We start from the raw sequence: 24,367 nt of genomic DNA, 5'->3' as shown, positions 1-24,367 counted from the left end.
GGGGCAATTAATATGACCCTTGCTCGATCTTCCTCACCACCAGAGGTAAGAGGGCTAACGGTGGAAAGGCATATGCCAGAGAGAAGTCCCATTTTATTAGGAAGGCGTCCACTGCCAGTGGATTTTCCCTGGGGTCCAGAGAGCAGAATGTTTTTTCTTTTCTGTTTTCTTTGCTGGCAAAGAGGTCTACCTCCGGCTGACCCCATCAGCGGACAATCTGGTTGTAAACTTCTGTGTTTAAAGCCCATTCTCCTTGCCTCAGGACCCTTCGGCTTAGAAAGTCGGCCTTCATGTTGTCTTTCCCTCTGATATGGAGCGCAGTTAAAGATTGAAAATTTCTCTCGGCTATTTGAAATAGACGTTCTGTTATCCGCATCAGGGCCTAGGAGCGTGTTCCCCCTTGGTTGATATAGGCTACTGCTACCTGGCTGTCCGAGAGGATCCTCACATGATGACCCTGTAGGTACATAATGAGTTTTTTAACTGCCAAATCAATCGCCAACAGCTCCCTCTGGTTAGACGAGGTCTCCGTTTTAGGGTCCCATTGTCCCTGGACCACTATGTCCCCCCCAACCCAAGGGGCTAGCATCGGTGTTTATTATACGGGTTATCTGCGTCACCCAGGGCACCCCTGAGGATAAGTTGTTCTTGTCAAGCCACCATCTAAGAGATGTAAGGGTCAAAGTACTCAAAGATATCTGACCTTGTAAAGACCCCTCTAAGGCCCGGTCGCTAACTAGGACGTCCTTCTGAAGGGATCTAGTGTGAAACTGCGCCCACCTGACTGCTGGCATACATGAGGTAAGAGAACCTAACAGTGACATGGCTTGCCTGAGGGTCATGGAGGGTCTATCAATCGCCTGAAATACCTGCTGTTGAATGCGTTCTAACTTATCTGATGGCAGAAGACACTGCTGGGTTTCTGAATTTAACAGTAGGCCCAGGAATTTTTGGACTCTTAGGGGTTGAAATCGGGATTTCTCGTAATTTATTATCCACCCGAGGTGCTCTAGTCTGGATCTAGTCCTTTCTATCTGAGATAAACAATGGTCCACCGAATTTCCTACAATCAAAAAATCGTCTTAATACGGGACAATCAGGATATTCGCCTCTCGTAGATGAGCCATGACTTCAGCCACTATCTTCGTAAATACCCGGGGGGCCGCTGAGAGACCAAAAGGGAGAGCCCTAAACTGAAAGTGACGGATTAAACCGTCCACTGAAACTGCCACTCTCAGGAACTGCTGGAAGTCTGCGTGGATAGGCACATGATAGTACGCGTCTTTCAAATCCACGACTGCCATGAAACACTCTTTAAACATCTTTATTGCTGAATTGATAGACTCCATCTTAAAGGTTCGGTTAACCAAGAATTCATTAAGGGAACGCAAATTAATAATGGTTCTAAATGATTTATCTGGCTTTTGGATCAGGAATAGGAGAGAGTAGAAGCCTCTACCTCTCAGATTCCAGAATCTCCACCAGGACCTTTTTGAGAGAGTCAAAACTTCTGCTTCTAAAGCCGTTTGTTCAAGTGGCGAAGATCGTAAGGGAGTTAGTTTAAAAGTATCCCGGGGAACATAACTAAACTCCAGCTTGAGTCTGGTGGATATTACGTTCCGCACCCAGTCACTATTGGTGATCTCAAGCCAAGCTGGGAGGAAGGCTGACAGTCTACCTCCCACGGGAATCGCTAGTCATTGGCCAGGTTTCTGGAAGAACGCCTGAACATAAAGCCTGTACCTCTCCTCCTATGTTCCCATCTGGGACGGTCTCTATTAGGTGATGAGTTGCGCATTCTTCCCTGACCGAATTTCCTTCTATTGAACTATGCGGACCACAGATTAGGGAACTTCTTTTTGTCATCCCCTGCTTTATCCAGCAACTCACCCAGGACTGTTCCGAACAAATATTCTCCTTCGCACGGGATAGTGCAGAGTTTTGACCTGGATTGGATGTCTCCCGGCCAGCACTTTAGCCACAGGGCTCTACGAGCTGCATTAGAAAGTCCTGCTGCCCTAGCGGCCATTCTAACTGCATCAGCTGAGGCATCCGCTAGGAAGGCTGCGGTCTCCTGGATTACTGGTAGGGCACTCAAAATTGTCTGTCTAGGCGTCCCCTGTTTTAATTGAGACTCCAGTTGGTCTAACCTGACCATCATGGACCTGGCCGAACATGTTGATGCTACTGCTGGTCTTAGGGATCCGGCAGCCATCTCCCAAGTTCCTTTAAGAAAGGTGTCTGCCTTCCTGTCTAGGGGTCTTTAAGGTTCCCCATGTCCTTGAAGGGCAGTGAGGCTCAGTTGATGCCTTGGCGACTGCCGCATCCAATTTAGGGGCCTTGCCCCAAGTGCTAGCTGCCGGATCATCAAAGGGGTATCTACGTTTGAGGGCAGGTGGTAGTGAACCTCTCTTATCTGGCTTCTTCCATTCTCTACGGATTAGATCCTGAATCTTTTCGTTCAAAGGGAAGACCCTCTGCCTTTTCTGATCCAGCCCGAACATGACATCCTGCATGGATAACTGTGGCTTGGGCTCCTCCACCTCCATTGTTCCTCTCACCACTTTTACCAGCTTGTCCACCCGGTCTAATGGTAGACAGAACCGACCGGAATTCTCTTCCTCGGAGGAGGACGAGCCAGAGGAGTTCTTATTTCTCCTCCATTCCGCCGAGGAATCTGACTCAAAAGGGTTCACAACCTCTGAGCTTCCTGCTTGGGACAAGGTTTCTTTCATTTCTGCCCTATGTTTTTTAGACTTGCAACGATTTTAGGCGATTCCTCCGCCACTGTCTGCTGGATACAGGGGAGGCACAACTTTTTGGGGCAGGAATCCGGTAGTGGGTATGCACAGAGAGCGCATTCCCTGTGTTTTGCCTTAGTCGTGGCCTTCTTCCCCGGAGAATGAGGGGGATCTTTCTCAGTCGATGCTCCCGTCTGTCTGGAGGAGCTCTTATGACTGGATTGGTCACTCCGTTTGGTGTCCTGCGATTCCTTTTTCCTTTGCTTGACCTGCCGAAGGTCCTCTAGGGGCGGCAGTGATGATTTCCGCTGCTGCTCTTGTTTGCTCGCCATCATCTCAATCTCATGCAATGATGTGGCCAGAAGCATGGAACCCCCCTTGGGCCCTGCTTAAATACCCCTCCTCTGGTCGGCAGACATGCCACGCTGACCCCCCCCCCCCCCCGGTCTCCTCCCCCAGCTGGCGCAGCTATTGCTTACCGGCACTTGTCCCGATGGGCGCCGCCATCTTAGATCTTCCGTGCCAGTGCAGAGGCGCCGCTGACCCGGAAGCACCCCCAGGCTCCGCCCCCGACGCCACCGCACACACTTCCTGTGTAACCGGAAGTCGCACGGGACGCCCGGACATTCTCCTGCAGCGCTCCCGGATCCCGAGTTACACCGGCACGCCGACCCCAGCCACCGCGCCGCTGGAGCAAGGGAGACCCCGGGGGCATACTTACTGGTGGCTTCTTCCTAACGGAGGCGGCTATCCTCCGGACACCGCTCCCTGCTATGAACGCCACCGCTGTGCAGCCCAGCAACGACCACCGTGGCGTCTCCAGGAGCTCCGCACCTGGCCGAGGTAGGAGACCCCCCGCTACCTGTATCGACCTGGGATCCTCTTCGGATTCCATATGTAGGATCCTGCCCCCTCAGGAACAGGAAACCAACTGATGCGTGATAGAGGTGCCGCCCTTTTGTATCTGTAGGTATCCTGTTCCTGAAGGGCGGATCCCCTGTCTCGTGGTGCTGTCATGGGAGTCCGAATAAACCAGCGTTTCATGAATTTCTTTTGGGGGGTGCGTTTACACCGTTCCGCGTGCGGTAAAATTGATAAAGCGGTTTTATTCTTCGGGTCAGTACGGTTACAGCAATACTTCAGTTATGTTTTTGTATGTTTAGGCGCTTTTATGCAATGAAAACAATTTTATATAAAAAATAATTATTTTTGCATCGCTTTATTCTGCGACCTATAACTTTTATTTTTTCGCTGATGACGCTGTGTGGCGGCTCGTTTTTCGCGGGATAAGATGACGTTTTCAGTGGTACTATGGTTATTTATATCCGTCTTTTTGATCGTGCGTTATTGCACTTTTTGTTCGGCGGTATGATGATAAAGCTTTATTTTTTGCTTCGTTTTTTATTTTTTAAGGGGTTCAATAGAGGGGTTAACTAGTGGGACAGATTTATAGGGTGGGTCGTTACGGACACGGCGATAGCAAATGTGTACTTTTATTGTTATTTTCAAAAAATGAATTAGGGAATTTTTTTTAATTTAGCGATTTTTTTTATAAATTATTTTTTACTTTTTTTTAACTTTATTACAATAAAGGGGGGCATCACTGTCACGTGACAGATCGCTGTGACAGATCAGCGATCTGTCACAGGCAGTGCTGCAGGCTTCCTCATGCCTGTGCTTTGCAGTCATGAGGAAGCCGCCTCCCTGCAGGCCCCCGAAGGTTCCAGCCACCATTTTGGATTCGGGGACCTGCAGGGAAGGAGACCCCCACAGCAGCGCTGCACATTGCGCTGCTGCGGGGGTCTCAGGGAAGCAGGGAGGGCCCTCCCGATGCTTCCCTTAACCCCCGGTACACTGCGATCATGTTTGATCGCAGTGTGCCAGAGGTTAACGTGTCGGGGGCGGTTCGTGACCGCCCCTGACACATAGTGCCGGGTGTCAGCTGTGATAATCAGCTGACACCCGGCCACGATCAGCTGTGCTCACGGGGGGGGGCACAGGTCCCAGGTCACATGGACGGAATAGTACGTCTAATGTAGGAAAGGGGTTAAAGTGAGCATTTTATGAGTCCAGTTAGAGAATGAAATAGCTGGAGAGACCAAATCTATTCAATCTCCACCCACCCAGTGTGAAACCTTTGGGGGGAGATGGCACCGTAGAAATGTTAATCAGACTTATGCATCCTTCTATAAAGGATTTCGAAATCACTCTGACTTGAATTATCCAAGTATGTACACCAGCTTTACCTGGCCCAAGAACTATTTAGTAATGCATTCAGTTTATATTGTGAAATCTGGCGACAGAGCTGCTGTACATAATGCAAGGCAGACAGGCTAAGTGTCTCGGCTTCTCTGAATATCACCTTCTGCACTCCACAGCCCTATTAACTACAGAAGAACTCTTCACAGTTTAATGATCATTTTTCAGATGTAAACACTCACCATGCCTTTTGGTCCCAGGGTGCTTTTCACCAAATCTCCAATTGCAATGGCCCCAATAAAGGAGGACTAGAAAGACAAACATTTCATTGTGAACCACAGGTTAATGATCAGTCACAACTATAAGCGCAATTCTGATCTACAACTTTCTGTACTCTGCTTACTCCAGCAGTCCCATTGCCAATGAACAGGAAAGGGCCCAACATGTGCACCTCTGCTATGTTGTCAGAATTTGTTGATGGTTACCGTGGTCTGAGCATGCCATCACCCATACCATGCATGGGGACCAAGTTATTTTTTGGGTGGGTGGCGCGGAATCAGGGCTGTGGAGTCGGTAAGCCACAGTTGCGACTCCGACTCTTGGATTTTATCAGGCTCCGACTCCGGCTCCTTCATAAATGGCCAATTCATAACAACAAATTTACTGTTGTAAAATATTAAACATCGTGCTTATTCAGTTTCTCACCATCATATAAGTAATCAGACCACTTAGAGCAAAAACTACATTTATTAGAATACAATTAGAATATAGCAAATAACTTTTATAAACTTTTCTAAACTGTAAGTAAATATGCAATAAACACTTTTATGCAGTTAATAAGAAGAAATCTATAAATTTGTCCTCAGAAAAAGTATTGCCTCTGTCAGATCCTCCTTCATGGATGCCCTCAAATCTGATCTAATTATTTTGAGAGCAGAGAACAACCTCTCTACACTAACTTGTGTTGGTGGCAAAGCAGTAACCACTCGGGCAACATCTCTGACAATGTCAGGATACAGAGGAATCGCTTGTTGCACTGTTATTTTTGATGAACAGTCAAATTTCTCAATTTCTTTTAGTGCACATGAAAAATTCTGCTGAAGTGTACTGGCTGTGTTCCTTGATGGGGATGACTCTTCTATGCGGGAACGCTTTGCACGGTCCTTGTGATCCAAATATTTTTTGAAATTAAATTCTTCATCAGTTGATGATGAGGGTGAAGATGTGGCAGGATGACCAAATTCTTCTTTTTCCTCCTGACTGTTCTGCAACCCTTTCATCCTTACTGCTATTTCAAACAGAGCTTCTTTTCCTTTACTTAGCTGTTGATCATCTAGAAGAATCCGATGCATTGGGTCTACATAAACAGCTGCCAAAAGAATGTTATTTTGTAATAGTAGCTCCTCTCTCCGTTTCATTGATGTAGCAATGCCACTTGCAATTAACCCTCCTCTTTGGCACAGGCGAAACATCAGGTTCTTCCACTCCTTTAAGAAAATACCTGGAGTTAAGTCCTCTGCTTGTAATTTTTTAGTCACTGTAAATGGGTGCTCTAGCAATTTTTCCAGCTCAGTCACCTGATTCCACTGACTTTCATTTAGCGTCAGTTGAGGGTTAGCCATGTCTACAAGAAAGGTTTTCAGTTCAACCAAGCGCTGAATCATTAAGTAAGTACTGCCCCATCGTGCGGCTTGATCAATAATTGCCCCTTTTCCAGCACGTCTCTTCAAAATTGAGTCAACTTTAGGGGTTCTGGCAACAGTAGCCAATTTTCTCACCTTGCCAATCAGTGCAGCAGCATGTCCTTCTTGCAGACTGTCTCTTATAGCCAGCTCTAGCGTATGCACAACACAGCGCATGTGATGAATGAAAGAACATATTGACACAGTTTCAACAAGATCATCTAAACTATCATGTTGCTGTTCATCTGAAGCAACTTCAGTTTGCTCCTCAGTTACAATACTGTGTTCCTCTATTTCAAACATTTCTGTGTCTGTGGACCCAGAATGTTCTTCTAGCTGCTGGTCACCATCATTACTCTCATTCATTAGCTTAATAGTACTTATCATATTTGAAGCATTGTCAGTTACGACAGAAAGAACTTGCTCTTTTTTAAGTTCATAGTCTTGCAGAACCTTTTCCACCAAGACCTGGAGAAACTCACTGGTGTGATGAGCTTTGGTGTCTTTTACTGCCAATGTCTTGGTAACTATTTCATTTTTGTCACAAACAAATCGGACATTGATGGCAAAATAGTTCACTCTGTGACGTGTGCAGGCATCCATTTTAAGAAACAGAAAGCGTCGCTTGAGAGTTTTTTTAAGTTCTTCCTTTTGTTTAAAAGCTTCTTCGATTACTAATTTTCTAATACTCTCTCTCTCCAGAGAAACACCAAGCTTGCGGGCCATTTCCCCATTCAGACACATAAAAGCTGGTCGTGAAAAGCCGGATTACTTACCGGTAATGCTCTTTTAATGAGTCCACGACAGCACCCACTGGAGGTATCGGATCCGCCCATTTGGAACAGGAAACCCTACAGGAAAGATAAAAGGGGCGGTCCGCCTTTCCTCCTCAGTTTTACGTTTCAGAGTACCAGAAGGACCGCCAAGGATTAGGCAATGTTCTCTTATTTTAACATCTTTCTTATCCATTATTTGGTAATACTTTAACTATTGATATATTTAGGGGGGGAAGTGAACGGGTGCTGTCGTGGACTCATTAAAAGAGCATTACCGGTAAGTAATCCGGCTTTTTACTCTTCGCCACGACAGCACCCACTGGAGAGATTCCAGAGACCATCACCTGGGTGGGACCACCGTGCCAAGGATAGTCCTGCCAAAGCTTAAGTCAGAGGTTGATGAAAGATCAAGTCTGTAGTGGTTATAGAAGGTAGAAGGGGATGACCAAACTGCCGCCTTACATATAGTTTCAATCGGAACATCTCCCTTTTCCGCCCAAGAGGTTGCCATTGCCCTGGTGGAATGCGCCCTGATGTTCCCTGGAGGATCTTCGTTTTTTGCGGAGTAGGCTAAACGAATGGCCTCTCTGATCCACCGGGAAATGGTGCTCTTCGTGACTCCATACCCCTTCTTACAGCCCTGAAATGAAACAAATAGGGCCCTACTCTGCCTCCAACTGTTGGACCTCTCAATACATTTTAGGACAGTTCTTTTGACGTCCAGAGTATGGAACCTCTGCTCTTCCGGAGTAGAGGGATTTTTATAGAAGGTTGGGAGGAGTATCTCCTGAGATCTATGGTATTTTGTTGCCACTTTTGGCAGGTAGGCAGGGTCTGGTTTTAATACCAATCTGTCTTGGTATTCTTGAAAAAAGGGTGGATCTATTGATAAGGCCTGAATATCACCCACTCTTCTAGCTGAGGTTAGTGATACTAAGAGGGCCATTTTAAGTGCTAAGTATTTGAAGGGTATTGTGTCGATCGGCTCAAAGGGGTCTACCGTTAGGGCGTCTAAGACCAGATTTAGATCCCATGTAGGGACGGAGGGTATGTGGATTGGAGTTATTCGTTCACATGCTGTAATAAAACGAGTTATCCATTTGTTGCCTGCTATATTATGGCCATATAGTGCTCCTAATGCCGATATTTGTACTTTCAGTGTATTTACTGCTAAGCCTAAGTCTTTCCCCTTCTGCAGAAATTCCAAGATTGGGATTATCGGAACTTCTGTTGTATGAGGTACTGTATGGAATTGAAGAAATTTTTTCCATATTCTAATGTAAATCTGGGTCGTGGACTGTTTTCTACTTTGTAGTAGTGTAGCAATTAAGGACTCCGAGAATCCTCTTGTCCTCAATAACTGCCTCTCAAATTCCACGCCGTCAAGTGCAAGCTGAGTACTTGAGGGTGGAAAAAGGGGCCTTGGGAGAGTAGATTGGCAGTCGGAAGGATCCAAGGATCTGTTATCGACATAATCTGCAGCCACGAAAACCACGGTCTTTTTGGCCAGAACGGTGCTATTAAGATTATTCTTGCTTTGTCGTCTCTGATCTTCCGAATTACTTGAGGTAGGAGGATCAATGGAGGGAACGCATATGCTAGGTTGAAATTCCATGGAACTAGAAAGGCGTCCAGTATGTTTGGGTGATCTGACGGAGATAGGGAGGCAAAGGTTTTTATCTGCCTGTTCTCCCTTGTGGCAAAAAGATCCACCTCGGGTTGTCCCCATGCGGCTACTATGTCCCTGAAGACCTTCCGATTGAGGCACCACTCTCCTTGTCGTAGAGTGTGACGGCTTAGGAAGTCTGCCTTTTGATTGCTCTCGCCTCTTATATGAAGGGCCGAGAGGGACAAAAAATAGTTTTCTGCTAAGTTTAAAATTTTTGCCGCTGAAGACATCAGAGTCTCTGATCGAGTTCCTCCTTGTCTGTTTATATATGCCACTGTGGTGGTATTGTCCGACAGGATCCTTACATGCTTCTGTTGGAGCTGTGGAAGGAAGTTGTATAGAGCATAGAACACTGCAGTCAGTTCTTTTAGATTAGATGAGTAATCACATTCCTCTTTACTCCACCTTCCCTGATAAAACCCATTCTCCATGTGGGCTCCCCAGCCCTGGGGACTGGCATCGGTGGTTACAATACAGGATGGAACTATAACCCATGGGACTCCTGAACATAAATGGTCATCGTCTAACCACCACTCTAGGGAAGTCAAGACTTCTTGTGACAGGGTTATTTTACTCTGTAAACGACCACTATGTCGCTTATCCTCCTGGAGGATCTGGTGTTGTAGTGTACGGACATGGTATTGGGCCCACCGGACTGCCGGGGTGCAGGAATTTAGTGATCCTAATAGTGACATTGCTCCTCTTAAGGATACACGTGGTTTATCTATAGCTGCTTGTATTTTTTGTTTTGTGAGGATGATTTTTACCTGGGGTAGTAGACATCTCTGGGTCAAGGAATCTAGTTGAAATCCTAGAAATGTCTGGAGAGATTGCGGATCGAGTCTGGACTTTTGGATATTGATGATCCAGCCAAGGCTCTGAAAAGAGGAGACTGCGTCAGTCACACGCTCAGTACATTGTTTGACTGAATTCCCAATTACTAGGAAGTCGTCTAGATATGGTACAATTAGTGTGTCCTTTTGGCGAAGGTAGGCCATTACTTCTGCCATCACCTTGGTAAATATTCTTGGTGCCGTGGAAAGCCCGAAGGGCATGGCCGCGTATTGGAAATGACGAATCCTGCCCTCGACTTCCACTGCGACTCTTAGGTATTTCTGGAATCTGTTGTGTATAGGGAGATGATAATAAGCATCTTTTAAATCAATCCCTGCCATTACGCAATTTGGGAAAAGAAGCTTTATAGTGGATCTAATCGATTCCATTTTGAACTTATAATTTTTTATAAATGAATTTAGCTTCTTTAAATTAATAATGGTTCTAAATGTACCGTCTGGTTTAGACACCAAAAACAGGGGAGAGTAAAAGCCTCTACCCTGTTGTTCCTCAGGGACGTCAACTAAAACTTTTTTAGCTAGCAGGACTCGAATCTCGTCTTCGAGAGCCTTTTGCTGAAGTGAGGAATTAAGGCGAGTTATAACAAAGAACTCATAGGGGATTCGAAGGAATTCAATCTTTATTCCTTCCCTGATTATATTCAAAATCCATGGGTTTAACGTAATTTGTTCCCATTTGGTAAAAAAAAATTTTAATCTGCCCCCAACCGGTGGGTCTAAACTTTTAATTTTTTTCTCTCCTATATGTTGGCCCTCTGAAGATGGTACCCTTCTGCTTTTCGTCTTTCGTGGCCCATCTCGTTCTGTCCGATTGTCTTCTTCTCCCGAATGGCCGTCTTTTAAAGGTTTTCCTATAAAACGGAATGGGAGAATCACTGAAGGCCTTTTTCCTTTCTTTTGCCTTGGCGAGAATTTCGTCTAAGGCTTTTCCGAAGAGGAACTCACCCTCGCATGGGGTTGCACTAATTTTGGATTTTGATTGTGCATCCCCTTTCCAGCTTTTTATCCAAAGCGCGCGTCTGGCGTTATTCACCAGGGCTGCCGACCTTGCTGCAAGTCTTAGGGTGTCCGCTGAAGCGTCTGCCATAAAGGCAGCTGCCCCTCTTATCAATGGGATGGCTGCACGCAGTTTCTCCCTTGACACTCTTTGCTCAATCTGCTGGTCTAATTGATCTAGCCATACCAGCATTGACCTAGCAGTACATGTGCTGGCTATTGCGGGTTTGAATACCCCGGTGGTGGACTCCCAGGACCTTTTGAGCGAGGATTCAGCCTTTCGGTCCAATGGGTCTGCTAACAATCCTGCGTCCTCGACCGGGATCGAGGTTTGTTTGGAAGTGGAGGATATGACAGCGTCCACCTTTGGTATTTTAGACCATTTTAATAGATCTTCATCAGTGAACGGGTACTTCCGTTTTGAAGCGGATGGGAGAAAACCCCTCTGGTCGTGTTTTTCCCATTCCCTTTTGATGAGATCTTTAATTGCCGGTATTACTGGAAATGATCTCCTCTTTTTTTCTGCCAATCCCGCAAACATAATGTCCTGCGCGGTCTGGGCTCCCCTTTCCTCTTCACACCCCATGGTATTCCTAACCGCTTTTACCAGGTTATCTACGCTGTCCAGAGGAAAACATGCGCGTCCTTCCGCCTCCGAGGATGATGATGAGGACGTGGATGCGGAGCCTGAGTTTAACCCCTGTTCTTCCTCTGACTCTGAACTGACAATAACCTGGACTCTGCGGGAGTGCTGGCGCGGTTGATGGCTTGTATTTCCTCCCTAATTATGGCTCGGATATCCTGAGAAGAAAGACCCTGCCTGGTCTCTTTCATGCATTGTTTGCAGAGTTTTTTGGGGTAGGAGTCAGGGAGAGGCTCTGAACATAATGCACATTCTTTATGTTTTGTTTTTCCTTTTTTCTTTGACTGAAACGGGAGGTCAAAGGTAAAGAGAGGGGGGGGGGGGGGGGGAGGAGAGGAGGTTAGCTTAATAGGTAGAGCATCTGCTTTGCACACTCACCCAGTGAAGCTTAATACCGGTTCAGATGGCTGAGACGGTTTGGATCGGGTTTCTGCTGCCTCGCTCCTGCGGGCGGTCTCCGTCCTGGCGCTGCGGTCCCTGGTGGAGTTGCCCCCAGCTGAATCCCCTGCTGGGGTTTGCGACTCTGCGGGGGACGACATGTTCCAATGTTGCAGCGCTGCAGCGCTGTTTTACCTGTATCGTTGCCCCGGAAGTCGCCCTGTCACAGGGCGCATGCGCCGCGTCATCGCCATCTTACCCCGGAAGTTCAACCATTACTTCCGGGGTATGGGAGCGTCGGGCGCCGGCCTGCTCCCGCGCCACCGCTAATAACACGCGGCTCGCGCGCACATGGCCTCACCATCCACGCTATACCCCCACCGATGGGAATGGGGGGGGGGGGAAAATCTCCCGGATGCCAGACCGGCGCGCTCCCTGGTAAGACCGGGCGGCCCTCCCCGGACCCGGCCATTACCACTGTGCCACCAGACAAGGGGGGAGCCGTCAAACGGAGTCTCCCCCGACGCTGCCTCCGGACCGCAGCCCCTGCCGTTCCCGAAGAGACCGCACAGGCGGATGCATGGCCCAGGTAAGATCCTGCAGGATCCTGCTCCATTTGGAACAGGAAACCAAAACTGAGGAGGAAAGGCGGACCGCCCCTTTTATCTTTCCTGTAGGGTTTCCTGTTCCAAATGGGCGGATCCGATACCTCCAGTGGGTGCTGTCGTGGCGAAGAGTAAAAATAATGAAATAGGCACACTATCCTTTACAACAAGCTCTATGATCTGTTATTTAAATGTATCTACTGTCATTGTCACAGTAACTTTGTCACTGACAAAATATATTGCAACTGATGGCTGCAAAGTTCTCTGCTCCTTTGTTTGGCTGGAAGAGCTGGGCACTGGTTCATTGGTTTGGATGCAGTCTTTCTCATCCACTGCTTTCAGTACTTCTGGATGAAAGCGCTGTAAATGTCTCTTTAGATTAGAAGCTCTGGTAGGAGCATTTTTATCTTTGCCTGAATATGCACTCATCTTGGCTTCACAGCATTTGTTTTCGTCTGGATCATTTGTCATACACTGACAGACAATGTTTTCTATCTTGAGTGATGGTGAAATGTTCAAATACAGCTGATTTAATGTGATGCTTCTTTTACATTCTCAGGTTTTTAATTCTGCATTCACAATCGAAATGACAATTGTTTTTCCTAAAAACAATTGTACAAAATTATTGCCAGGTCGTACAACTGATATAGTGGTCAGTAATACTGTTATTATTCCTCATGTACTCACAGTTAACTGATGCAAAGTTTGTTGAAAGGATAATACTTCTTACAGTCTTCCTCTTCTGAGTAGCAGGCAGCTGTGAGATGCTTGGAAGACGCACACCTAGTATGATCTAGTCTAGAAGAGGAGCTTTACTACTAAGAATTTGCAACACATTTTCACTTTCAGTTTCATACATTGTAAGTAGGGGGGTTGGGGCAGCATGAGGTTAACCAAGTATAAGATTAGATAAGGGCAGTGGAGAACAGTGACACACAAGAAGTAAGAAATGTCTCTATCTCCAGCAGAACTGCTTATCACTGTTGTTCATAGTTTGATAGAACATATATATTTGAGTAACATTTATAAAATTCATATGAAAGTTCAATTATGAAATATTAATACATTTTTTTTTAAAGCTGGAGTCGGAGTCGGTACATTTCTACCGACTCCGACCAAAACTAACTCCGACTCCACAGCCCTGCGCGGAATAACCGTCTAATACAACATGTCGTTGTCATGTGCAATTCCTCATACTTATGTCACGCATCCTTTACATTTATAAATCAAGTGAATATTGGGCACTACAGATACAACAGCAACCCTGCCAGAAGAGTGCAACCTTTCTAAAATAACAGGGTACCCCCAAGGCTATGTTCACACATCATATGGCACAGAAGACCGTGTACACACACCACTAAAGGAGAATAAAAACTCTAGCCAGGGTAAGGCTTCACATTGTCACAGCACAAGTCGATGTATAGTTAAAATCAGAGATGAAAATACTCATTACTACACATACACAAATTTGCCCTGGTCTGGGGTCCAGCTGGCACCCGGCATTCTTGGCAGCTCTGGGGATTACTGCGCCCCACAAAGTCATCATGTCGCAGAGCAGTGTTATGGCCAGAGGTACCCAGGATGCTGGCTACCAATGAAGGACCCATCTGGACATGGGACTGGGGAATTATTCTTGCGGAAGACACCCTCTACTTGTCATATGTTGCTCTTTAATCACGCAGCTACTTTATGCCATCAGCAGTCAGGAAAGAACGAGATTCTCTGGGGGGGCAGTTATTGTATTTGCATATGAATATTTGTGCACATTGCAACATGTCATTGTCATAAAGCCCTAAGCCATAATTAGCAATTTATCACACACCATTTTTAGTGCCTATGCCAAATCTTAAACATTGGAAGAGGGGATGTGATTACCTATTGGCCTGAAGTACAACACTGCATTTCTACAGAAACATTACATATTCTAGACAGGTCATAGCTGTCACACAGCGTGAAATTTCAACACGAATGTATCCCAATCTATGCACAGTTCTACAATAGTGTGTGACATTTGACACACTGGTCTCCTCCAACATTGGGAAGAACCAATGTGCATGAACAAAAGTGACAATTTACATTTAAAAATATCATAATGCATCAATGACTTGCGACAATTGACACATTGGCCTTAGGCTCATATCGAATATTTGGAGTTGTACTATCCATGCTTGAGAACTTGCACCAACGTCCCGACAGCCTCTAATGTATGAAGACTCCAAGAAACATCCCGGACCTCCATACTGCCCGATTGTTACTACCAGGAGTAAAGCACAGCACATATATAACCCATTGCATTATATATTCTGTGCATGGTATTCTTTGTAGCATTATTTATTTTTTATTTATGGTACTTCTTTTCTATATAGGTTTTTGCTTAAAGTATAGTGCAGCCTAATCAGAACGTATATGAATGCTTAGGTAGGATGCACAACACAGGCCTTACCAGGCGGGCGGTCTCTGCTCGTTCTTCATCAGCTCCTGCTTTGAAGATGTTCACCGGTGCTAGCGAAAGGGAAGCCTAGAAGTGACATAAAAATCAGATTAATATTACATGTACATTACTCACAGACTGTGGGGGAGAATGCAGAGTGTCAAAAAATGCCCGTTTATGGTGTCAAAAGCTGGCTTTCTGCAAAGGAACACATGCGCTAGACAAGCCAACAGATCGCGTAGTTAGTACACGACATCTGCAACACTTTCAAAAAGTGTCATTCTAATGGAGTTGGCAGGATCAACTATTTTTTTCAAGGGAATCCGTCAACAGGTTAATCCTCTGCAATCTGACAGCACCACGAGATGGGACAGAGACCCTGATTCCAGCGATGTATCACTTCGTATACTGTGTGCAGCAGTAATGAGAGCTTTTTCTGCTGCAGATTGAGCAGAGATCAGATGTTGTGCTGTGTTTAGCCCCCTGCTCACACACACAGCTGTCTGTACACTGTAGTGACAGACTCATCCGTGCTGGGGCGGGGAGGACTAGGAGGTCCCGTAATCTCCTGCTGATAAAACACTAGCTATATTGAAACAACAAAATACAGCCCAATAAATGACATTGCTGGATTATGGGTCTGTCTCTATTTTATTCTGCTCTCAGATTAGTTAGCAAAGACCTGGTGACAGATTCCCTTTAACCCCTTCACTACCAAGGGTGGTTTGCACGTTAACTCCCGGGCCAATTTTTACAATTCTGACCACTGTACCTTTATGAGGTCATAACTCTGGAACGCTTTCATGGATCCCGGTGATTCTGACATTGTTTTCTCATGACATATTGTACTTCATGGTAGTGGTAAAATTGCATTCAAATAACTTGCGTTTATTTGTGAAAAAAAGGGAAATTTGGCGAAAATTTTGAAAATTTCGCAATTTTCCAACTTTGAATTTTTATGCCCTTAAATCACAGCGATACGGCACACAAAAAACTTAATACATAACATTTCCCACATGTTTACTTTACATCAGCACAATTTTGGAACCAAAATTTTTTTTTTGTTAGGAAGTTATAAGGGTTAAAAATTGACCAGCGATTTCTCATTTTTGCAACACCATTTTATTTTTAGGGACCACTTCACATTTGAAGCCACTTTGAGGGGTCTATATGATAGAAAATACCCAAAAGTGACACCATTCTAAAAACTGCACCCCTTAAGGTGCTTAAAACCACATTCAAGAAGTTTATTAACCCTTTAGGTGCGTCACAGGAATTTTTTGAATATTAAAAAAAAAATGAACATTTAACTTTTTTTTCACAAAAAAAATACTTCAGGTTCAATTTTCTTTATTTTACCAAGGGTAACAGGAGAAATTGGACTGCAAAAGTTATTGTGCAATTTGTCCTGAGTACGCTGATACCTGATATGTGGGGGGGAACCACTGTTTCGGCGCATGGCAGACCTCAGTAGGGAAGGAGCGCTGTTTGACTTTTTCAATGCAAAATTGGCTGGAATTCAGATCGGACGCCATGTCGCGTTTGGAGAGCCCCTGATGTACCTAAACAGTGGAAACCCCCCAAGTGACCCCATTTTGGAAACTAGACCCCCCAAGGAACTTATCTAGATGTGTGGTGAGAACTTTGAACCCCCAAGGGCTTCACAGAAGTTTATAACGTACAGCAGTACAATTAAAAAATCATATTTTTTCCAAAAAAATGATCTTTTCACCCTCAATTCTTATTTTTCCAAAAGTAACAGGACCCTAAAAGATATTGTGCAATTTATCCTGAGTACGCTGATACCCCACATGTGGGTGTAAACCACTATTTGGGCGCATGGCAGAGCTCGGAAGGGAAGCAGCGCCATTTGACGTTTTTGGCTGGAATTGAGATCGGACACCATGTCGCGTTAGGAAAGCCCCTGATGTACCAAAACAGTAGAAACCCCCCACAAATGACACCATTTTGGAAACTAGACCCCCCAAGGAACTTATCTAGATGTGTGGTGAGCACTTTGAACCCCCCAGTGCTTCACTGAAGTTTATAACGTCCGGGCGTGAAAATAAAAAAATCGTATTTTTTCCACAAACATGATCTTTTAGTCCCCATTTTTTAATTTTCCCAAGGGTATCAGGAGAAATTGGACCCCAAAAGTTGTTGTCCAATTTGTCCTGAGTACGCTGATACCTCATATGTGGGAGAAAACTACTGTATGGGCACACGTCGGGGCTCGGAAGGGAAGTAGTGACGTTTTGGAATGCAGACTTTGATGGATTGGTCTGCGGGTGTCATGTGCGTTTGGAGAGCCCCTGATGTACCTAAACTATTGAAACTCCCCACAAGTTACCCCATTTTGGAAACTAGACCCCCCACGGAGCTTATCTAGATGTGTGGAGAGCACTTTGAACCCCCAAGTGCTTCACAGAAGTTTATAACGCCTGGGCGTGAAAATAAAAAAAACATTTTTTGCCGCAAAATTATATTTTTGCCGCCAATTTTTTATTTTCCTAAGGGTAACAGGAGAAATTGGACCCCAAAAGTTGTTTTGTAATTTGTCCTGAGTAGGCCGATACCCTACATGTGGGGGTAAAACACTGTTTGGGCACATGGCAGAGCTTGGAAGGGAAGGAGCACCATTTGACTTTTTCAACGCAGAATTGGCTGGAATTGAGATCAGACGCCATGTTGCCTTTGGAGAGCACCTGATGTGCCCAAACAGAGGAAACCCCCAATTATAACTCCAACCCTAACCTCAACACACCCCTAACCCTAATCTGAGCCCTAGCCCTAACCCTAGCCATAACCCTAGCCCTAACCCTAGCGGGAAAATGGAAATAAATACATTTTCTTTTAGTTTTATAATTTTCCCCTAACTAAGGGGGTGATAACGGGGGGTTTGATTTACGATTTATGGCGGTTTTTATGTTTGGCGGCTGTCGCACGCTAAAAGACGCTTTTTATTGTAAAAATAGTTTTTGCATCACCACATATTGTGAGCTATAATTTTTCCGTATTTTGACCCACCGAGTCATGTGAGGTCTTATTTTTTGCGGGACGAGTTGACGTTTTTATTGGTACCATTTTCGGGCACGTGACATTTTTTGATCGCTTTTTATTCCGATTTTTGGGGCGCAGAATGAACAAAAACCAGCGTTTCATGAATTTCTTTTGGGGGGGTGCGTTTACACCGTTCCGCGTGCGGTAAAATTGATAACGCGTTTTTATTCTTCGGGTCAGTACGGTTACAGCGATACCTCATTTAGGTCGTTTTTTTATGTTTTGTCGGTTTTTTGCAATGAAAACAATTTTATATAAAAAATAATTATTTTTGTATCGCTTTATTCTGCGAGCTATAACTTTTTTATTTTTTTGCGGATGATGCTGTATGGAGGCTCGTTTTTTGCGGGACAAGATGACGTTTTCAGCGGTACCATGCATATTTATATGCGTCTTTTTGATCGCGCGTCATTGCACTTTTTGTTCGGTGGTATGATAATAAATTATTATTTTTTGCTTCGTTTTTTATTTTTTAAGGGGTTCGCTAAAGGGGTTAACTAATGGGACAGTTTTATACGGCAGGTCATTACGGACGCGGCGATACCAAATATGTGTACTTTTATTGTTTTTTTTTATTTTGAAAAAATGGATTTATTGGGGAATATTTTTTTTTTTTTACTAATTTATTTAGCGATTTTTTTAAAATTATTTTTAACACTTTTTTTTTTTTTACTTTATTACCTTGTCCCAGGTGGGACATCACTGTCCTGTGACAGATCGCTGATCTGTCACATCACAGATCACTGTGACAGATCAGCGATCTGACACAGGCACTGCTGAAGGCTTCCTCATGCCTGCGCTTTGCAGGCACTGAGGAAGCCAGCTTCCTCAGGCCCTCGTCGCCATCTTGGATTCGGGGGCCTGGAGGAAAGGAGCCCCCTGCAGCAGCGCTGCACATTGCGCTGCCGTGGGGGGCTCAGGGAAGCACGGAGGGAGCCCCCTCCCTGCCGATGCTTCCCTTTAACCCCCGGTACACCGCGATCGCGTTTGATCGCGGTGTGCAAGGGGTTAACGTGTCGGGGGCGGTCCGTGACCGCCCCTGACACATTGTGCCGGGTGTCAGCTATGATAATTAGCTGACACCTGGCAGCGATCAGCGGCGCTCACCACGTGGGCGCCGCTGATCGCGATGACGTAATATTCCGTCCATGGTAATTAGGTCCATGGTCACATGGACGGAATATTACGTCAATTGTAGGTAAGGGGTTAAGTACAAATTTCCTTCAGTCTTTATTACCGATAGCACCGATTTAGATGAAGGATTGTACTTTATTAAAGGGATCCTTTCACTAGAGTGAACGTGATTGAAGCACTACCACAACACTGGTAAGCCACTCAATAGTTATGTGAGCAGTGACTAGTCCTGTGGGCTCGCTATTAGCACGCCTACTGCGCATGTAGGCACTACTACTCGAGCACACCAATTCATGCGGCCCGCAGTCTCAGCAGCAAGGCGCTAATGACAGGTTCCCCAGGATTTGGGAGACTCTCCAGCACGCACCATTTATTATTATTATTTATTTATATAGCACCATTGACTCCATGGTGCTGTACATGAGAAGGGGTAACATACAAATTACAGATATCACTTACAGTAAACTAACAATGACAGACTGATACAGAGGGGAGAGAGGACCCTGCCCTTTCGGGCTTACATGCTACAGGATGGTGGAAAGGAGACAGTAGGTTGGTGGGTTGCAGCAGTTCCGGTGTTGGTTGAGGTGATATCACCGGTAGTGGTGAGAGAGAAGGAGGTAGCGGGGTCATTGCAGGCTTTCTTGAAGAGGTGGGTTTTCAGGTTCCGTCTGAAGGATCCAAATGTGGTTGATAGACGGACTTGTTGGGGCAAAGAATTCCAGAGAATAGGGGCTATTCGGAAGAAGTCTTGGAGGCGGTTGGGTGAGGAGCGAATAAGTGTGGAGGAGAGAAGGAGATCTTGGGAGGACCGGAGATAACGTGAGGGAAGGTATCGGGAGATTAGTTCAGAGACATATGGGGGAGACAGGTTGTAGATGGTCTTGTAAGTCAGAATTAGTAATTTGAACTGGATACGCTGAGGGAATGGGAGCCAGTGAAGAGATTTGCAGAGGGGAGAAGCGGAAGAGTAGCGAGTAGAGAGATGAATTTGTCGGCAGAGTTAAGGATGGACTGGAGAGAGGTGAGGGTGTTAGCAGGGAGACCACAGAAAAGGATGTTGCAGTAGTCGAGGTGGGAGATGATGAGGGCATGCACAAGCATTTTAGTAGATTGAGGGTTGAGGAAAGGACGGATTGTGGAAATATTTTTGAGCTGGAGGCGACAGGAGATAGAGAGAGCTTGGATGTGCGGTTTGAAGGACAGGGCAGAGTCAAAGGTTACTCTGAGGCAGCCGACTTCTGGTACTGGGGAAAGTGTGATGTCATTAATTGTTATAGCTAGGTCGGGTAAAGAAGATCTGTGAGATGGAGGAAAGATGATGAGTTCAGATTTGTCTACATTGATTTTGAGGAAGCGAGAGGAGAAGGAGGAGGATATGGCTGATAGACACTCTGGGATTCTGGACAGCAGAGAGGTGACGTCTGGGCCAGAGAGGTAGATCTGAGTGTCATCAGCATAAAGGTGGTAATGGAATCCGTGGGACTTTATGAGTTGCCCCAGTCCAAGTGTATAGATTGAGAAGAGTAGGGGTCCTAAAACAGAGCCTTGGGGGACTCCAACAGAGAGAGGGTGGGATGAGGAGGTGGTGTGGGAGACGCTGAATGTGCGGTTGGAAAGGTATGAGGAGATCCAGGATAGGGCAAGGCCTTTGATGCCGAAGGAGGAGAGGACCTGTAGTAGGAGGCAGTGGTCAACTGTGCCAAATGCAGCGGACAGGTCTAGAAGCAGGAGTATAGAGTATTGTCCATTTGATTTGGCTGTAAGTAGGTGGTTAGTAATTTTGGTCAGGGCTGTCTCAGTGGAGTGATGGGGGCGGAAACCAGATTGTAAAAGAGCGAGTTAGATGATAGGTGGGAGGAAAGTTCAGCGTGGACATGCTGTTCCAAGAGTTTGGAAGCGAATGGGAACAACGATATTGGGCGATAGCTGGACATAGCGGTTGGGCCGAGGGTTGGCTTTTTAAGGATAGGCGTGATTGTGGCATGTTTGAAAGCAGAAGGGAAGGTACCAGACGTGATAGGTTGAAGAGGTGGGTTAGGGATGGGATAAGTGTGGTGGTGAGGTTGGGGAGGAGGTGGGATGGGGTCATGTGCATTTATACTAAGCTTCTGTTCCGGGAGCTTTCAGCATCATCTATACATTACAGGGGTGTCCACTACTCATACACCCGTTTCTCCCTTGTAAATTACCCCTATACTCTGTGCTGGCACCATTCCAGCACTGGCTCTCCCGGGGCTCTGTGACATGTCAGGCAATCCCTGTGGCCAACCAGCACAGGCTTCTCTCTTTTCTCCTTCAGATAAAGCCATAGGAAGTCTGAATCCGTGGTCTCTCTTCCTGCAGAGACATGCGATCTGTCTGAAGCCAGCGCTGAGTGGCCGCAGGGATCGCCTGACAATGTGCCGTCACCACCGGAGAGGAGTACAGCCATTATTTTATAAAGGGAAACCATAGCAGTTGTCACAGTAGTGGCCATCCCCTTCCAGTAATTATCCAGTGAGTTATTGCTCCCTGTTATCAGCCATTTCTGACTGGATTTGCCCAGGTGGTGCACAGAGACCCTTCCCTCAGCTCGTTAGGAAGGGCTGTCACCCAGTGAGTACCAGGCCCATGTGCTGGGAGGCGGCTAACACCGGCCTCAGACTCGCCTTGTGCCTGCTGCTCGCCCACCCTGCCCGGCAGCGGGTCCCAGGCGCCCATACTGGGGCATACTCACCATACTGAGGGCGCTGGGGGGTGACAATGGCGAACACGCTGCGGCGCCACACACCGGCCGGACACAGGAAGTGACGCAGCTAACGTCAAGGAGGCGGGCGCAGAAACCGCTAGAGTGTGGGCGGCGGCTCCTCACGCCGGGGGCTGGCAGCGGCGTCCATCTTTGATGTGGGAAAGGTAGAGAAGAAGTCATCTGGATTCAAGTAGTTTATACGTATTTGCACGTGGAAATCGCATGCGTCTTACTGGGAATGCAGTAATATATTAGTAACCACGTATTATGTAGCTCAGGCATTTTTTCCAGTTTCAAAGATGGCTTCCTGCGTTGTCATTACCAGTCCGCACGGGAGAGAGACACGAGGATGTCATGGAGGGGAAGCTACACAGCGTTCTCCTTGGTCACACCACATGCAGAGAAAAGCAGCCGAGTGCGGGCTATGGTTTCCCAGGCTCTGCAGGAAGGTTACTACAGGAAACAGCGCCATAGGTTTTTAGTGTACAATAATTTTGTTGAATCGACTTTTTGTGATGGAGCAAATATCGGTTCATATTAATCCAATATTTCTATGTCCCAGGGTTGCCATCCGTCCAAATATCTGTACAGTGTGTAAAAAATGGCACATTTTTCCTTTATATAAAAATATTTATTTTTGTTATATAGCGCCGTTAATTCCATAGCACTTTACAGACATCATCGCTGTCCCCATTGGGGCTCACGATCTATGTTCCCTATCAGTATGTTTTTGGAGTGTGGAAGGAAACCCACGTAAACACTGGGAGAACATACAAACGTTGTCCTTGGTGGGATTTGTACCCCAGCACTCCAAGGCTGCAGGGCTATTGGACGCGTTCCTGAGTTTTTTTCTGAAACTTGTACAATTAACATCATGTTACAGTTCACAGTGAATGCAGCTAATGGCTTCATATCAGCATTATGGACTATAGCAGCGTTTCCCAAACCCCGGCTCACGGCTCCCAACAGATCATGCTTTCAGGATTTCCTTAGTATTGCACATATGAGAAAATTCCTGATACCTTAATAATAATCCCACCACCTGTGCAATACCAAGTAAATCCTGAAAACATGACATGAGGGCCGTGAGGACGGGGTTTGGGAAGCACTGGTCTATAGACATATCAATTAAAGGGAACCTATCATTAGAAAAAAAAAATTGGCAGTGGTTTTTTTTAGTAGAAAAAAGTCCAGCTCGCCGTAGTAGACATCCTTAGGTGTTTGGAGCACAGGGAACGCTGGAGAAATCAAAACGCAATGACACCATGAAAAATCCAGCTCAACGAACTTGTGAACAAACTCTTTAGTCACAAAAATGTGCTCAGCAGAGGGTAAAAGCATCAGGGTTGACAGTTACATGATTTTTATCATCGACGCGTTTCAGGTTGCTACGCTCCCTTTAATCTCTTCTTTCTGAGCACTTTTGGTGAATAAAGGAAGAAGTTTTTTCACAAGTTCATTGAGCTGGATTTCTCATGTTTTTTATTTTTTTTTTTAATATCACATGAAAAAATAAAATAAAATCTTGAAGCTTTCACAATGGCCTCTGGGGCTTTTTTTTAGGCCAGGGTCACACTTGCAACTGCAATGTGAAAAACTCACGCATCAATACCCGTCACTGCCGGACCGGAGTGTGCGGCTGCATGTATTTCTATGCTGCTGACCACCCTGGTCCTGGCAGTGCCAGGTATTGAGGTGAGAGACTCGTGTGAGTTTCTCGCATTGCATTTGCAAGTGTGACCCCGGCCTTAAGGCCCCATCACACACAGCGAGATCGCCGATTTTGTGATGTCACAGCAATCTCGCCAGCGATATCGCTGTGTGTGACACACATCAGTGACCGGCCCTCCCGCTGATCATGCAGGATCGTCCTGGGCCATTTTTTGATCGTTGGTCTCCCGCTGGCCAGCACGCATCGTTGTGTGTGGCAGCGGGAGAGCAACGATCAGCGACGCTGCACGCTGGTATCTAAGGTAAACAGCGGGTAACTAAGCCGTGCGGCTCTTAGTTACCCACTGTTTACCCTAGATACCAGCTTGCTCGCTGGTCCTGATCGCTGATGAGTCTGTGTATGTGACAGCTCACCAGCGATCAGCCTAACGATGTCCCAGCGATCCCATCCACGTCAGATCGTTGGTGGGATCTCTGGGACATCGTTGTGTGTAATGGGGCCTTAAGCCTCATACTTTCTGCCCTTTCAGGTTATTTTCAGCACTTTCCTTATCTTCGTAGGTACAGCAAGATTACCATATCAGGCAGCACCTATATACAGAGCTGGTAGCACAGGATCCACCAATAACAATAGGCAAAGTCACAGCTGACCTGCCCCTCCTCCTTTCACAGTGTCATTTGCAGGCTGCAGTACAAAAGAGAGGGTCACAGTCTGACCGTTGCGACTAATGTACATGTGTTGTTTCCTGAACAAAAGGAAATTTTATTTTAATAGATATTGTGGTATGTAAAAAAAA

At 46.0% G+C, this 24,367-nt stretch overlaps 1 protein-coding gene across 1 annotated transcript in view; it reads right to left on the bottom strand.

Annotated features, from left to right (window-relative positions):
• CCT2 (chaperonin containing TCP1 subunit 2) overlaps positions 1 to 22,094 on the bottom strand; it is a 53,495-nt gene extending 31,401 nt beyond the window's left edge. Inside the window, exons 1-3 of the mRNA XM_073555508.1 lie at positions 21,888 to 22,094; positions 14,987 to 15,061; positions 5,183 to 5,248 (exon numbers count right to left, since the gene is read on the bottom strand). Of these exons, the coding sequence (XP_073411609.1) occupies positions 5,183 to 5,248; positions 14,987 to 15,061; positions 21,888 to 22,079 (333 nt within the window). The 5' untranslated portion in view covers positions 22,080 to 22,094. The remainder of the gene's footprint in view (positions 1 to 5,182; positions 5,249 to 14,986; positions 15,062 to 21,887) is intronic.
• Between the last annotated feature and the right edge of the window lie 2,273 nt (positions 22,095 to 24,367).

Source organism: Dendrobates tinctorius, unplaced genomic scaffold (genome assembly GCF_039654945.1).
Source record: "Dendrobates tinctorius isolate UK_male_01 unplaced genomic scaffold, ASM3965494v1 ptg000224l, whole genome shotgun sequence".
NCBI classification, from domain to species: Eukaryota; Metazoa; Chordata; class Amphibia; order Anura; family Dendrobatidae; genus Dendrobates; species Dendrobates tinctorius.
This window is presented reverse-complemented; position numbering and strand designations above follow the sequence as displayed.